We start from the raw sequence: 17803 nt of genomic DNA, 5'->3' as shown, positions 1-17803 counted from the left end.
GTCTTGCTAAAAGCCAACATGCAGAATTCCCTCGAACCTACCAGATTATCAATGAGGATCTTGCATTGCAGTTAGCCGTGGAAAGCATGTTGTATCTTTCACAATACAATTATACTGAGATAGAATCTTTGTGTCCCCAAAGAGAAAGTATCAGACTCAGAAAATGGAAGACAGGACTAAAAGGGACACTTCTGTAGAACCAATGCACTCAAAAACCAGTGAAAATTTTGGCTAGCTAGACTTGAAAAATGTTCAGCTTTATCAAACAGAAGTTGACAGCAAAGGTGATTCTTTTTTATGTTATGACAGGTTGGCTGGCCTCTGCTAAATATGCTTACTAGCTTTTATCTTAACTTTTCTGTGTGCCCTTATCAGTCCAGATAGAATGTTTTTTTCTTGTTATTTAATCTAAAGCATTAAATATACGCTTTCTTTGAGTGGTGTCTAATGCCTTGAACCATTGTCTTACTAGTACTTAGCACATGTATCAATACAGCTTTCAGAAGTGGCTGATCTTGGCAGGTTTTTGTAAGCTTGTTGTCACACTGCAAACAGCAGAAGTACTATGATAGTAGTTCATGAATAAAGACCGTTTCAGTAATGGTTCAGCCTGAAGTGGTTTGTTGACTTCCCCAAAATAAATCTATTCAAGCTGTATGTGGTGGTCAGGTATACACAGCGATGCACTCTTCATCTGTTACAATTACATTGGCAGGACCAGACATTTCTCTGGAAGCAATTAAAAGAAATATCTGCGTGTAGCTGTTGATGCGAGGAAAGGAGACAGGAACCTTGCTAATGTGATAATTGCATTAGTATGATAAAGAAATAGTAAGTTAAGGAATGATATAATATTAAGATGATTGTTCCTCAGAACAAAGGTGTAAGATGGATTGCAGTTATTGCTAATTAAGAAAGCTTACTGCCTGATTTTATTTTCTTTTTTAGATTTCTAATTGCTTAGTTTTTATTTCTTTTTGTTTTGTTTTGTTTGTTTGTTTTTAAAAAGAGAGATGAAAAGGAGATGGCCTCTCCTTTTCAGCAACTGTAGCAGTCCCCAAGGATAGTTTAAAAAAGACTATTTTTGTTTACAGAGATTTGGCTGAAGTGTAAAGCAAAGTAACCAAAACTGGATGGATACTGATGTAGGTTGTACTTTCAGAGGACAGCAGAAAAGCAAAGAAAATCCCTCTGCAAATAGAGAAATGTTTTTTGTGTTTGGTGATTTGACAAAGTGGCTTTCTGTTTTATCGGTTCAGATTTCTATTTAAAAGAGAGAGTTCTCAGTAGCTTAGCACAGCACAATTATTCTTGTATTTTCTGTTCTATCTTGAAAATTACAAAATCTGTAGATCACAGAAATGTTACTGCAGTTACTTCTGATTAACGCTTCTGTTCATTTTTCAGTAAACACTACACAATGACGTGATTATGAAATACGAACTTTTGTGTTTAATTACTAAAAACAGCTACAAATAATGACTGGAAACACCCTGATCCTGTAGCAGTAATAACGATTAAATTCTTGTAGTTTAAAACTAAGCTGATAATGGCAAGCTCCCACTAAGGGAATTGATCATGCAGTTGCTATTGAAAATGTTCCTGTATCCTTTTACTTTCTCTGAATCAACATGGGGAAGAATGGTCTAGAATCCCTGAAGGAGTTTTTTGGTTTGTTTTATTTTAGCTACTCTTTCTATTCTTTCTTTCTGCTGTTTGTGTTGCTTCTCTGGAATATGTTTGCCATATGTGAAGAAAAATATTGATTACTTTGTTTCTCCAAAGGCATGTGCATTTCGCAAGGGTTTCACTGTCGGTAGTCTTTTATTTACAGCAGGGTTTATGCAGATCAAATCTCTAATCCAGAACTATCTGAAATACCTCCAAAGTTTTCCCACATTTTATCGTCCATTCCAATGCAAGAAAGAGACAGAAGGCTGAATAATATTAAACATGAATTGACTGCTGGGAAAATAGCGTGGCGAGAACTGATAGCTCTCAGATTTACGCTAGATCCAAAAGGTGCTGTTGTGATAAGGATACAGGTTGCCTTTGAGTCCCCAAACTTTGATGTGCCTTGCAAGGAAAATGAAATAAAAGTAAGTGGAATTTTGTATAGGCTGATTTCTGTCGTGTTACTTTGAGGTCATATGGCATCTGTTCTTAATTGTCATGTGTATAGCTCGGTTATCTACAAATGCACAGTGCTAGTTTGATGAAAATTAGGCGTGTATGCTTAAGAATCTACCATTTGTAAATTGCAGTTTTCCATAACATACATAAACAGAAATTGAATGTCTGTCTGAATATTTGGTCTACATATATAGCTGTTCTCCGAATACCTCCCACACCTATGTTACCTTATACAAGTTTGATCTCTAGCTTAGGTAAATAGTGGCTGGAAAGAATAGATGATGATAACTTGAAAATATTTAGAAGACAATGATGAAGATTTAGGGTAGTGTTTGGAATCACTCTGTCTGTGAAGGGTTATAAACAAGCACACCTAGTTAAATTAACTAGGAAGAGACAACTGTGGAATATCTTGGATGCTCTAATGGAATCCTAGTGAGTGAAGATCTTTCATTGCAGTTCTTTTAATTACATTTTCTTAGGTAGGAAGACAAGTCATAGAAGAGTGACAATATCTGTAAAAACAAAAATAAATGCATATTTCAGAATTATTAATTTTCATTTGGAGTGCAGCTGCAAGATGTATGAAACTGTCTTTGCTTGTAGAGAAAATAATATCAGGATACGCTTTCAGTGGCTGCCTTTACCTATCAGGCATAAAATGGAAGTTAGCAGAATAATGACTTACACAATGTATCCTAAAAATACTATAAAAAAGAATAAATATGTTCCTTAAATTGTACCATAACTGATAAAAAGCTGTAACAGTCATCTTTCATAAAACAGGGAATTTTTTACTAAAACCAAAAAGCACTACAGGGAAGAAAAGAAGACTAAGCAATCTGCACACATGGTAAGCTTAAAGGGTATAACCCATTTTCTCTGATTCCTGGTAGATACAATGCACATTTCAGTTCTTACCCATAACCATCTTGTATCTCATCTGCTTCACAGTCAAAACGATTTTAGAAACTGCTGTTGCTTTTATGTGGTCTCAGGCTGTTCTTCCTGTCCACCTACCTATCCTCGTCCACACATGCAAAATGTCCCAATAGAAACTAGAATTCTATCAGAGTCGATTCAGCAGGCAAAGGTTGATATGCTGCACTAACACTTCTCTGAGAAGTCCTGTGAGTTTCTGGATAACTTAACTTTCAATTTCTGGGTGGAAAATTGCAGTTTTCAGCCTTCTGGATGGGGTGATTTATTTTTTTTAAGTATAATTAGCTGCAGTATTCTTGCAATGTGCAAGCAAATTGAAGCAGTAACTCTTGGAGGTGGGAATTTGCCAATTTGTCTTAGCCTTAACTCCAAAAGCCAAAATACGACAATTTAAATGTGTGCACTAACAGTTGCACTGCTATTATATTCCAGAAATATCCAGCTGCTTTGTTTTGTGGGCAGAGTTTGAATAGATTCAAGCTACTTCTTGTCCAATTTTCAGAGGGCCTTAAAAGCTTCCATTGCATCAGGGCTTATAAATTCATTAAAGTCCATTAGTTTGCCATAGTCCATTGAAAACTTCCTGTCATAAGAGGAAGTATGTAACTAATTTAGCATATTATTCTGCTTCTCTCATCCCTGTATTTTCTCCCTCATAGGACTGAGCTAGACATAACCAGTGCTCAGCAGAAAGAAAAGTTATGGTTTAGTAGTGTGGGTTTTTTTTGTTTGTTTGTTTTGGTTTTGGCTTTTCTCTTCTGTAATTTACCTGGTTTATTTCATACTAGGATGTAGCTGTTTATACGTTCCTCTCCACCAATCTTCTGGACACACCAAACTGATTACTCAGACAGTATTGTGGGTTCAACTGGAAAAATGTTTCTGAAAATAAGTTCATTTGGTATTGAATAAAGGGAAGAAAAAGATTGTCTGGACAAAATGACTCTACTTTATCTGGGTTTATAATTGTTGGACTCTGGCAGGGTTATTCTTGATGAGATTTTGGGGGAAAGAGGAGCCCGATCCTATTTCTGTAAGTTTTAATCAAATATAAATGAGGGTAAATTATTATATTGGTCAAAGGTGGTAATGAAAGCTGTAAATACCAATGGATTTGCCAGCAATAGCTAACCATCCCTCCCCCACAATTTTCTATGTTGCTTGACTTATGTTCTTTAAGTGAGACACTGCCTTTGTAACCGTGAACTTATTTCACCCATGCTACAATTGTTTCTTTGAATGGGAATTTGGGATGTCATGTTAAATTTTCTGTCATAAAAGTTTCTCACTGGGTGCTTCAGTTGCTATGTGCACTTAATTCAAGAGCAGTCTAATTTGTCTTGTTCATGGCTCCATTATTCTTTCTAACTGTATAATATAAACATGCATTAACAAGCATCTTGAACATAGTGCTTGCATTCTTAGGCATTAATAAAATCTTACTTCTTGTAGAAAAACAAATGTGGGGAGAACTTTGTTATAAAAGGCCTATTGAATTTCTTAGAAACACTAACTGGTATGTCTAGATGAGACAAAAATCCTCAAAAATGTTTTCTCTCTTTTGTAGTTTAGGAAGTGTTCTGTCTTCTGTCCCCACTTTTTTAGTACACAACTATACAAAATATCTTTCCAGACCTGTTTATTTGTCTTCTGCGCTGTCAAAAACAAATCTTTGAAACTTTGTACCCATTTAAAATGTAGATCATAATGAGGTTACATTGCTGATGGGAAGCTGCTTCCACATAGCAGACATGCAGCAAGTCTGAAGTCCCTTATAAAGAAGGGCATAGGTTGCAACTTGAGGAAATCCGTCTTCAAAATGAAACAGTGAATCTCTGTTTGCAGGAAGCCTCTTCAGCTGCTGACACAAAACTTTGTGTAATAAGCATCAGAAAGCTCGGTACCATTGTTACCAAGCTGCCTATTTTCCTGTCTGCTTGCAGAATCCATGCCTTTCCCTCTGTTCCTGAATCTCGTAGCTTGCTCTTCTCCTCAGCTGTATGTTTCAGCATAAAAAGCCATCTAGAATTACTTGGACTCAAAGTTGCTATTGGTTTTCCATGTCATCAACTCTGGCTGTGGCCAGGGGATAGCAGTAATAAGGGAATAGCTGGGGTCAAGAGCTAAGTAGTACATCTGCAGGGAGAAGCCCTGAGGTTGTACTTCAGCATATAGCACTCCAGAGATGTTCCAAGCGTAAATTGTGATCTAAGTTTAGTAATGTTGAGTGGCTGCACAAGTGAACAATTAAGAAGCTATTTGTGAAGAGTAAGGAGCAAGGTACTTAGCCAAACGAAGAAACGGAGATCTCTGTACCTTCTAGCTAACGGTGCATTACCACTTGTAAGTGGTAACCTTTGTTAAAAGTGTGGTTTTAAAATAATAATTAATAATAATAATAAAACCTGACTGCAGAATGGAGTGTGTTGGGCCATGAGGAAGGAATGTCAGTCGTTTGTTCTGGAAATAACTCTTTGAGTAGTGATTAGCAAGCCAGTCGTGGGGGATGCGTAATGCAATGGAAATTGAAGGAGGAAATGTGTTGCTGGTAATAGCAGAGAGATGACCATCTTGACCCTTTGAGAAATGTTGATGGGTTTTACAGACTTTTAAAGGATTAGGAAGGAAAACTGCATTAAAATGGGCAAGAGGGAAGAACAGAAAATGGGTGGAAACAATGTATTTACAGAGAGAAGCAAAGGGTGAGATTTGGGCTGTTTAAAAAGCAGCATTCAGTGTACGGATCTGCTTAAACTTGTTTGTGAAAACTACAAAATGCAAAATAGTTGTCACTGCCAGGGAAACAATAAATAGAGGATTTACTAGACAATTAGTCCTCCAATTATTGATTAGAGAAGCTGAATATTTAGGACAGGGAGCAGTATTATTACATTTCAACTATCCATGTAAAAGCTTTATGAAAGGCATAGTGGTAGCATTTTTGGATGCAACAGATGATGCTTCCTAGTTTTAAAATCCATGAGAAATGATGCCATTCTCGGTTTGTTTTTGTTGATGCAGAAGACCTATCTAGATCAGGATGTTTTAGTGGAGTCCTATCAGTACTAGGCACCATTGTAGTTGGAGAGATCAAATGAAATAAAGTACACAAATGCTCAATTTCAAGAAAGAGAGCTAGCTGAAAGTGAAGTCCAATTGTCAAAAATATATTAAAAAAAAGTGTGAAAGCTACCTCCATCTTGGAGGTAGTATTTTAAAAAACGAACATATATATGTATATTTTTAAAAATATAAAATATGTAGCACCACTCAAACACCTCAGTAGTCCAGAAAATCCCTTTCCCAAAGAAAAGGGATTGCCCAAGTTTGTGGGCAATGCTGAGCTCTTTTTGGGTTGTTAAATGCTATGGCAGGGGAAAAGAACACCAAGAGGATTCATAAAACAAGATTAGGTAGGCACACTGGTGGCAGAAGAGCTTGAAATACAAAGTAAAGCATCTACCTAAAAGTAGTGTAAACCCTTACACAGTGTTGAACTTAGTCACAACTCAATAAAGTCTTGTGGAATTGTTGAATCGTGCAATACAAGAAGTAGGTGGCATTTACAACTAGTAATGAGAATTTAGTGGATAAATGAAAGTATTTTACCCACCAGGTTTGAACCTCTGGAACTTGTTGCTGTGTGAGGTTGTGGAGTGAGTAGTACCAGGAGGTTCAAGAAGGCAATAGGCCCATTCATGGGGAACATGGATACTAATGAGACTAGGCCATAGACGATAGCTTCTGATTTTCCCTAGTACAACTGTTGTGAATGCTGGTGAAATATGAGGGGAAAGATACTGCAGGAAGTGATGGGCTCATATGTGCTCTCTAAATTGCATTTCTTGTTTCCACTCTTGGAAACGAGTGCTTGGCTACAGGTACCTCTGCTATGATCCAGTATGATATTTCATAATGTTCCTATGTTTTGGTTGCTTAATGCAGACCTTGAGTCAGATTTTTAAACAGAATGGTGGTGGGGAGAGAGAGGAGGCAGGAGGCTAACAGAGCTTGTCCAAGAGACAATCTATTGCTATTGCTCAGTGCCAGAAAGGCAGAGGTGACTGGGCCTTTGTTTTACTGATATCATATACATATCACCTTACAGTTTCTTTGTATCTGTATACAACTTTGTAGTTGTACAACTCAAAGTGGTAGAGTACTGTAGCTTGAGAAATCACATTTCAACTGGTGCACAGTGACCGACCAATGCACCAATTACCTGTCCCTCTTGCCAAGTAAAACACAGTAGCTTAAACTGTGATTTAGTCTGACAAATGATTTGTGGTTTAGGCCTAGTACCTCTTGATTCACAGACCAACATACAGTCAGTTACTGCAATTTGGGTGATGAACGTTAACCCATTAGGCTCTAGTACATAATTTTTTTCTAGCTGAAATCTCTACCCTACTGTGCATTCTTTTATATTTTCTCCCCTTTTCATCAGTCTTTTTCTTCACAGTATTCAGAACTCTCCTAGCCTTGCTTAGGAAAAGACTGGGTTGCTTTTGAAGTTTAGAAGCAAAGATAGCTTGCAGGAACCCAGAACTGTGGAATCAACTCAACAAATGCTGTTTAGATCACTTGGTGTTTTGGTAACTGATGTAATGTCAAAGCCCCTGATGCAATGAAACACACATGCAGTCTTGGCTGTGGAAGCAACGTCTGACAGAGTCAGATCAATGACTGCATAGTTTTAAAGGGAGTCCTTGTCAACACAAGTGCAACAGAGCACCATCTTCTCTCTATCCGTGACTAGAAGAAAGGAATGAGAAACCACTTTGAACCAGATGGTGACTCCTCCTAGATGAAATAGGAGTCTGGGCTTAGTATTTTCTATGCAGCTCAGTTTACTCCTTGTGTCTTGCAGAAGATACATTTGGTGCATCTTGATGCACTTTGTCTTGTGCACAGAAAATAGCAAGTCATATAAGCATGAGGAAATTAAAAGAGAGAGAGAAAAAAAAATCAACCAGAAATACTTCATATCTCTCACTGGGATTTTGCCTTGAGGTCAGATACCTTTATGCAGCATTGGCAACCAAAACAGTCTAATGACTGTTAGCTAGGAAATGACTTAATATAAAACGTGACAACAAAGGAATTGCCATTAACAATGCAAGTTCTTACTTGTTAACAAACATTTCTTACTGCCTTCCATCTGGGAGGTTGTATCATATTGTGAGCATAACGCTTTGAACACCTTCGAGATGGTTAGCATGCTTTTAAACGTCCAAACCTGCCAATACTGAAAGGAGCGAATAAAATTTGTAAGCAAAGGAGCAGAATACAGATCACCTTGTTTTTTTTTTTTTTTTTTTTTTTTTGTTTGTTTGTTTTTGTTTTTTTTTTTTTGTTTTTTTTTTTTTATCTTATAGCTAACTAGCAACAGATCAAAATGGCTAGAAAGATGTTAAAGAACAGAGTATGCATCAGCAAAGCTTGCCTGTTTTTTTTATAAATCCTGAAATTAATATTGAAAAGGCAAAAGCTGAGGGATGTACGTCAAAAATCTAAATGTGGATTCATCCAGCATAGGTTGCTGCACAGCGTGTTTCTTGTCTTGGTCTGTAGATTGTCTTCCTCTTAGCAGGAAGAAAGGAATATCACTCTGTCTAATGTGTTTCTGAAACTATTAAAATTTCACTGTTGTGACATTTTCCCCAGAAGGTTAAATAAAGACTTTGTTGTACAAGATTACAAAGGGTCTTCTTTCTCTCTCATCTTTTAAAAGGGCCTGATCCTTCTCTTCCACCTCTAGATAAGTATTAGTTTTGATAGGACTGCTGAACTGAGGGGCAAATTAATGCACTATTCAGGCTATAGTTGTTCAACACACAACTTCTGCTGTTATCACTGTTACTCAGACAGTGGCAGTGTAATTAAGGCCTGTTGGTGCACTGAAAGCCCTGACAAACCTCACCAGGGCCCTCCACCCATGCACCTTCTGCCCATTGCCCCAGGGTCTCCACCTAAGCTCAGACTGGCCCCTGGTCTTCACCTGAGCTATGTCATGGTGTACCTGTTCTCAGTGCTGTACCTACTGCCCTGGTTTTCTTACTGGGCTTCCTGGATTGCCCACAGAAATGGCCTAAGCCTTTAAGTTAGCTTGTCACTGCTGACCTCAGTGAAAAAAATGACAAAAATAAATGATTTTCTAATCTTTGATATTGTTTATCTATTTTGATTTCAAGGAAATACACATATAAATGCAGAAGAATAAAATACATTCTGACTTTTTACTTCCAGGTCCCTGAGCATGCAGAACTTGCCTGGATTCTTGGGTGCATAACTAATGTGCCACGTTTACTACGCTTGCCCCAATGGAAGGTATTTTGAACCGTTTAATAAGTTGAAAGGAAATGTGTGGGAATTCAGTAGAATTTTTGTCCTTGAAATATTTGTTATCTGTGAAGTACCAACTGTATCTTGGTTCCCCTTGCTTTTGGGTTAAACAATTCTCTAGTCATATGGTGGAAAGAGGAAAATGTGTATTTTCATGTCTGTTGCTATCAGAGAATGTGTTCCTGTTAGAAACTACAGGATAATATTTTTGGCAGAGACTAGCAAAAGCTGTACCAGATGGAAGAGTTGTTTAATTAGTTTTATTAAACTGATTTTTTTTTTTTTTTTTTAAAAAAAAAGGACTTGTTTCAATGTTTGTTTAATAATGCAGAAAAGTACAAGATTTTGTAGTGGAAGCCTTGCTTATTAAGGAGTTCCATAAAGGGAGGTGGCTGTTCTGTAGATTTTATAGAAGAGGATGCAAAAGAAACATTTGCTGGGAGAGGAGTATAGAAATTATAAATATTAAAAGTGTGCCAAATGATAAAGTTAATGCACCTTGAATGTTTGCCTTTACAAGTTCCATGCTCATCTTAATCTTGGTACTGTATCAGCATTACTGTATCAACTGCATTCTTGCATTTAATTTCCTTGGATTTTATTTGGCATTTAGTAGGCAGAAAAACCAAACGGCAGGAGAGAGAAGTATCAAAAAAGGGGGAAAAAATCTTAAGAGCAGTTTGGATTGCAGAGTTCAGAGCAGTCCTAAATACCTCCAGATGTTTTCTTTTTTTTCCTGTTTTTCTTCTTAATTAAATAAAAACAGTAAAACTTAAATACAGCAACCAGCGTTAATGCGTGGCATAGATTAAAGCCAACCTTTTTAAACCTGAGGTTCTAAAGTTAAACTCTTAAGTCCTACTTTAACTGTATTGACTTTCCAAATCTACAGATAGGTGTTACAGGTGCTAGGTTTTGCAGAGTAGATTTCGTGGGGATGAAGAGAGAATCTGTGTGATAGGGTGAGGAAAAAATGAAAGATATTTTCGTCTTAATGAAATCACTTAGGTTGTAGAGTTTTAGTGTAGTTAACTATGGTTAAAAACAAAAAGTAGATATGCTGCTGCTATAACATACTGAGTATCTTTAGCTGGAATATCTTGGTTTCAGTGACCAATATCCTGGAGTGGTAAAAGACTTCAGGACAGAAGCTGGTTTGTGTGGGGCAATGTGAACTAATGGAGAGAACATTGGACACTGCCTCTGTAGTTCTGGGTTGTCACTGACCCTTCTGGTGACTGCGATCACTGCATATTGATCTCTGGTCACTGAAATGCAGGTGGTTAATGCCTTTTTATATTTACACTATAAAGTATTTCAAAAATGTACAGCTGAAAATGCTATTTAAAAAGTAGGGGTTATCATAATAAGTGTAATAACCAACCTGACCGTTTTTTGTTTGTAAACGTTTGGTTAGTAGGTCAGAAAGCAAGCATAAGCCTGTATTCTCTTCCTACTACAATTTTAGAGCAGTGTAGGAAAATGCATATCAAACATAAAATGGTATGTGTGTATTCACGAAGAGCAGATTTTACATGACACACTTTTCTATAGAGTTACACGATGAATGAGCACTACGGCTGAAACACACAAATTAGTTGGAGCTCTAATTAATTAAAATCATGGACTTTTATATTGTTAGCTAAAAAGGTGATTTCTTTTTGTTTTTCTTGTCCAAACAGATGAAGTGTGCCAGTCAGAGCAATGGTGGAACTGTTGGTTTGTTGACTTACCCTGTGCTTCAAGCAGCAGATATTTTGCTGTACAAGTAAGAGTCATAATGTGAGCCCATGGGCAATGTCTGTTCATCTGCTTTAAAATGAATGAATGTTCATCAGGTCAACATGCTAACTTACTAAGTGGGGAGCTGGGTGTGATTAGATCAGAAGATTGGAAATGGATGACAACTTTTTCCCTCTACAGTGGCCAGTTGAAATCTAGCTTAGGTTGAAAGCAAAAGACATGACTGTAAACAAAACAAAACAAAACAAAAGCCAGTCAATCTCAGAATGACTCTTGGGAAATTATAGCACACAGATTTTAATTATAGATATTACATATTCACACACATTTGTACATATCTTTTCTTTTTCAAGTAGTTATGCTTTATTTCATGCAGTGCAAGTTCTATAGAACCTAGCTGTTGAAGCTTGCTGTACACTGTCATGGCTGGTTATATTTCATATGTTTTAAACTGTCTCCATAAGTAAATGTCAGAAGTATTTTGCTGTGCATTAATTATTTTTATGTTTCAAGTGTATGTACTTTGAATTTTTTTGAAGTGAAGTTGTGAATATTTGCTGGAATACTGAAGTTATATGCAGAACTATAAAGACAAAATAACTAAGATTTGCGAGTTGTTAATCAGAAAAACATATCTAGAGAAATTTAATCCTAAGTAATCATTAGTAGGGGAAGACAGTAACATAGGAAGATCAGTAGATGATATTTCTAATTAATTTGAAATTTAACTAAAAATAATGGGAAGGAATCAAAAGGAAGAATTAGAATTTTAACATTAAAATAATCTTTTATATATTGAGACCCATTTGATTGTCAAGCAGTACTGTAGGGTGAAATGTAGACAACATTATCAGAAATTACCTTGCTTTGATTGATTAATTTCAACCATGTATGCCTCTTCCATCTCTAATAAGATCATGTGATTCATCATTCTTTAGTGAAGTCTGTGTTTTGTTTGCTACCATGTGTATTAACAGCAGGTTGTCCAGACAGAGTGCAAAACAGGGAAGTGAAAGAGAAACAATATCTCTTTGAAGAAGTTTCGGATAGTATTTTTAATAAGAAATGTTTTAATGTAAAAGCATAATATAGGGAACAAGAATAAGGGAGAAATGGAAACACAGGAAGGGAACAGCAGTCACGAAGAAGAATTAAGAACAGGAGAAGGGGATAAACAGTACTAATTCAGATGAACCAAGGATCAAAGAAAAAGGAAAATGGACAGAAGGTAAATATATGACAGAAAGGAGTAAAAATAGCAACAGGACAGAAATATTAAAAAAGCAGCAAGGGAAAAGGCAAAGAATCATGCAGAGACATTTATAAAAACAATATGTTTTCTGTTTAGTGGCAAACTTTGTGAATATGGAACCATTTTGGCATATGGAAACATTTCTTTTGACCTGCTTAAAGTATATTGATTATGGTAACTGATTTTCTTTCTGTTAGTTGTAGGCCACTGTGATTTCCTATTGGCTACTGTAACTGTTTTTAGGTTGCTTTGCTTACTATTTGTTGGGGGATAAAGGTGGACAAATTGATTCCTGGATGTCTGCCCAGTAATTCAGAATCGGAAGGAAGAAGTACCGTGTTGAACTGAATTTTTCTGCGAACTTGAAAGATGCGTAGTGAACTTTCTTACACTGGAACGTATCCAGGATTCAGAGCTGAATACCCTGCAAGCGTTAGAAAAAAAAAATCTGCTTGGAGGAGGGAAGAGTAATCAAAAGCTGGCAAAATTTCAAGTCAGCCTCATCTAAAGAATCATATATATTTTTAGCGAGTATGATTAACTGTGGGAAAGAATCACCAGGGGAAGTAATGGATTCTTCACCTCCTCATGTCCTCAGACGCAGATTATATTTTCCTCCAGAATTTCATTCAAGCTATGGAGCTCAGTACAGAAGATCAGAAGATCAAATGATCCTTTGATCCTAACAGCCCTAATCTAGGAAAGATAACACTTGTGGTAGTAGAAATGCTGGCCCACGTGATATTTATAAAATCATGACCCATGAGGAAGAACCACTCTCTTCTTTCCTTCCCTTGGTAAATTCATAGTACTAACTTCTCAACAACAGTTATGTCTTCCTGAGATTTGACAAGGCAAGGTTGGACTTTATGCCTTGCAGATCTTTCTTGCTTTGTTCACACACTCTAACACATGCTCTTTGATCTCTAAAGAGACAGCAGGAGATACGACAAAAACCTTTCTTTGAGCTGAGTTTAATTATTTGCTCTCACTGGTTTCTTTACTATATGTGTTTTTGTGAAAAATTATTTTTACCCTTGGAATTGTGGTTCCGTTTAGCACAGAAAGCAGATTCACACTGGGATGCAGTCTGTTTGGGATCTTGTCCACACAGCACCTATATCTAGCTGGGACTGTGTGTTTGGCTCAGTCTGGCTCTTAGTCATGGCAGGAGCTGTGACAGTCTTGAGTAACATTTCAGCAGAACCACAGAGCTTTGCTGAATTTCCTGTATCTGTCTTTTATTAAAAGGTCGACACATGTTCCTGTTGGAGAAGATCAAGTCCTGCACCTGGAACTAGCCCAAGATATAGCACAACATTTCAACAAGAAATACGGAGAATTCTTTCCTGTGCCCAAAGCCATTTTAAGTGAGCTGGTCTTGGTGTTTTATTTATTTATTTATTTACCCCCTAAATTGCACTTCAAGGCTGAAGATGGATTTAAATATTGTGGGAACAGTTTCAGGTACCAGGAAAAGAGAATTCTCTGATGCTGAAAGGGTTGACGAGGGAAAAACTGACAGCAAAAGACTAGCGGCTATGAAAATGAACTACCAAAATGGACATAAGTCTTTACAAGGCCTTGGTAGAGAAATGTATGCATTGAGGGTCTGTCCTATATGTTGCTAGTTCAGGAGATGTTTAAAGAACAAGATAAGACCTCTAGCAAGCAGAATTCTGTAGTTTCTGAATGGTAATATTTACATTAAGCATGCTAAATAGCTCGTAGGTTTATTGCTACAGTGTTCAAAAAGTGCTCAAGTGTGTTTAATTTATACTTGCATATTTCAGTAAGGGTCTTTTATAGAGCTTAGACTTGCTGTTTTTTGATCTTAGACTAAGGGAGACTTATAAGGAAAATCTTCTCAGCCATTTTGAGCTACAAGGTCATAGGCCGGGGGGTGAGGGGGAGTCAGATGGCGCAAATGGCATGTTTGTTAAGAAACGTGAAAAATTGGGCAAGGAAGAAGCATTGCATCTTTGTTGTAAGTAATGTAGAGGAATGCACAGCAGAGACCTTCGCCCCCAAAAGGGCAAGGAGCTCTCACCTTAAAAAAGACAGGCAGTAATAAACCTTTCTCAGTTTTCAAGCCTCAGTGACAAAAATGGTGTTAGACCTAGAGTGGGGTTTAAAGAATACTGATTATTGCAAGCCCTATAGTCTCTAATGAACAACTAAATAGTAAACACTGTAATGAGGAGGTGAATGTAGCCTATGGCACAGGGGGAGACTGTTTAGCAGTAAGCCAAAAGCTCAAACTGGAAAAAAAGAAAAAAAAAAAAAACAAAAAAACTTTTCACTTTCCTCATGAGAAGCATACCTTAATAAGTGCACAGGTATACACAAACCAATGACATGACACAGATTAATGGAGCAGTTAGGGAGTTACTCAGACTCACTAACTGTAGGAAGCTTAATTACCCAGGCTCCTTCAAATTTGCAGTAAAAAGACAGACCCTTCCAAAAGGTGACTCAGAACAGACCTCATTCTGGGGCAGTCTGAACTATACCCTGTCCTTACACTGAGTACATAATCAATCAATGAAGAGTACACAATTAATTTAGTTGGTTGTATTAGATGTCTAAAAACGATTGGTGTGAATACTTTCTAAATTAGAGGTACTTTTGTGTATACTGTGAATCATATTTCTTGGTGAAAGACTGAAATAGTTCAGGTTGATTCTGTTAAATAAAATACTTTGCAATATTTCCCTAATGCTGTTATTCTATTTCATGTGCACACATTTATCTTAGTAGTTTGTACAATAGCCACAGCTCTGTCTGAGCAGTGACTTCCCTTTAATGGAGCTGGTTAGTCTATGGTTAGGGAACTCTTGAGAACTAGCTGTCTTAATTGACGGTCAGGATAATTACTCAAATGCTTGGTGATAAGAGTTTCCTAAAGGAGATTACCTGTTCTGGGCTTCTTTTTACCAAGAGATTTAGCCTATTCCCCCACTGTTACAGAACCTTTCGGTAATGTCCATTCTGTGCTCTCAAGGTATCTCATTCCTGATGCTAGGAATGTAATGGAATGAGAGAATTTCTGGGGAAGATCAACATGTAGCCACAGAAAATATTAGACAGTGTCCCCACAGAAGTTTCCACTTAGAGAGGAGGGCAAAAATGAAGCTAGGTTTTCATTTAGTTAGGGGAGGTGAAAATTGACTTAGAAGGACCGGGAGGCCATAAGGACTAAATAAGAGGGTACATGATTGTGCTCACAACTCCTTTTTAAGCATGGGCAAACAGAGTTTAACCATACAGCTACCAGTGTTCTTAGCAACTATCATAAGAAACCATTGTCTATGCATGTGCATAATTGTTCCTTTTTTTTTTTTTTTTTTTAAGGTACAACAAAGAAAATAAAATCCCTCAGAGATCCAACGGTGAAGATGTCTAAGTCAGACACACAGAAGTTAGCTACTGTTAACATAGTGGACAGCCCTGATGAAATCGTGCTGAAATTCCGCAAAGCTGTGACTGACTTTACCTCTGAGGTGACCTATGACCCAGCCAATCGTCCTGGTGTCTCTAATCTGGTGTCCATTCATTCTGCAGTATCGGGACTTAGCATAGAAGAAGTGCTACACCAATCTGTTGGTCTTGACACTGCTCACTACAAAATGGTGGTAGCAGAGTCAGTTATTCAAAAGTTTGCACCAATCAGGAATGAAATCAAGAAACTCCAGGAGGACAAATCCCATCTGATACAGGTTTTAGAGGCTGGAGCAGAGAAAGCCAAAGAACTGGCTACCCCCATCTATCAAGAAATAAGAAGACTGGTGGGATTTCAGTAGAAACTGCGGAGTAGTTGCAAGGAATTTTGCTCCTGGGACAGCTATTTTGTTACTTGTATCATCTTAATCATTTCAGTTTGAAACAGACACTCTTTTTTTTTTTTTCCTATTGCAAAATCCAAGTAGAACGTCTAAGATGTTTGCATCAAAAATGTGTGTGAAGCCAGTTCTTTACAATGGGACCAGCAGTGAGCTTATGAGGATGGTCAGAGGAGGAGGGTGCAGGCAATCACAGTTCATGAAGAAATCCCACAAAAGCAAAAGACAAGGTTGCCCATGTGTGTGTGTTTTGTTTTGTTTTGTTTTTAATACGTATCAACTACTGCAAAAAACTACAGTATAGGTAATATGATTTGAATCTCACTAAGAGAGTTGTAATCTTCCCAATAACATCCTTAGCTGTGGATGCGGTCTTGTTACAGATGGATAGCTCATCCTGTTAATGGTTATTCAGCTCTGATACTGTGGTAGACCGTGTTCTTGAATAACCAGAAAGCGTAGACTTACAAATAAAAATGCTCAGGGATTTGATGGTGAAGACAGAACTTACTGCCTCTCCCTGTTGTGTCTTCAAAACCAGTGTAATTTTTTGATTTACATCTAGTTTGTGTGAAGTAAATTAGTCTGTCTTATGGATACAGATATTTATACTGTAAAACTAATTCTGACTACTGGGCTAGATGGCGTCTTTTGTAGTCACTCCAAAGAATGTGCAGTGAATGTGAATTTCATTTCTGCTGCCTGTGCAATCCTGCTGTTCAGTTCTGAGGTTCTTCAGCAGGAAACTACATGTGCTTCAGCTGCTTCTTTTCTACCCACCCTTTGGTTTAGCAGAGAACTCAGGGATTTTTGGTTCAGCATCAAATATAAGATTCCTTTAGAAAAGGTTTGGGAGGGGGGGAGTGTGTGAAAGAGATCTTAGACTGATAAAATAGAGAACTTCCTGTATAATTTACAAAATTACTTATTTAAAAATTATGCTGAGGTCAGAGCCAGAACTATGGTAAAATATTTTGTTAAAATGAGATTAAATAGATCTTTACGAAATCTTACTACTGAGCCTCAGGAAAATGCAGTAATGGGAGAATGATGTTAGTGTCTACTGATCCTAGGCCTCAGAAGACCCACAGGGTGGGACCCATGGGCCATGCTGTGTACTGGGGAGTGTGTGGTGAATGAAGGCAAGCTGTCAAAAGGAGACACTGTTCTCCTAGAAGGGGTCAATCATTCTTGTGAAAGCAACTGATGAGGCTTTGGTGGGGCCAGGAGCAAACTCCAAAATCTACAGAAGGCAGCCCTAGGGAGCACTGCAACCCCAACATGGGGCAAACAAGGTATGGGGTGGCAGTTTGCACAGCAGTTTGCATGGAAGAGCATGCAGGAAGGGCATTGTCACTCTGCCAGTCCGAATGGCTAGTTATATTGATGTTAAATTAGTTAAGTTAGTCAAATTGATGGTCATAATCCTCTCACAAAGAGCTTTAGCAGTGGTATCCTCCAAGAAGAAAGCTATGTCCTCTGCATCCCCTGTGGCCTCTGCACTCACTATATCTGGCACAGCTACCCAGACAGAGCTCCCAAGGAA

The 17803-nt window shown here is 37.6% G+C and overlaps 1 protein-coding gene across 3 annotated transcripts in view; it reads left to right on the top strand.

The window, feature by feature from the left end:
- Positions 1 to 17803, top strand: part of WARS2 (tryptophanyl tRNA synthetase 2, mitochondrial) — a 50696-nt gene that overhangs the window by 24830 nt on the left and 8063 nt on the right. Inside the window, exons 3-6 of one of the 3 annotated variants that reach the window (XR_014619344.1) lie at positions 9325 to 9405; positions 11103 to 11188; positions 13667 to 13785; positions 15770 to 16498. Coding sequence is in view for 2 of the 3 variants with exons in the window: in XM_084306395.1 (XP_084162521.1) it covers positions 9325 to 9405; positions 11103 to 11188; positions 13667 to 13785; positions 15770 to 16218 (735 nt within the window). In the remaining variant the exon portion in view is untranslated. Of the gene's footprint in view, positions 1 to 9324; positions 9406 to 11102; positions 11189 to 13666; positions 13883 to 15769; positions 16739 to 17803 lie in introns of those variants that run through there. The other 2 variants (XM_084306395.1, XM_084306396.1) reach the window with 2 other exon arrangements.

The sequence above is a fragment of the Netta rufina genome, assembly GCF_964035555.1.
Source record: "Netta rufina genome assembly, chromosome: 1".
Taxonomy (NCBI): domain Eukaryota; kingdom Metazoa; phylum Chordata; class Aves; order Anseriformes; family Anatidae; genus Netta; species Netta rufina.
Note: the sequence above shows the minus strand (reverse complement) of the source record. Positions and strands in the feature narration are given on the sequence as shown.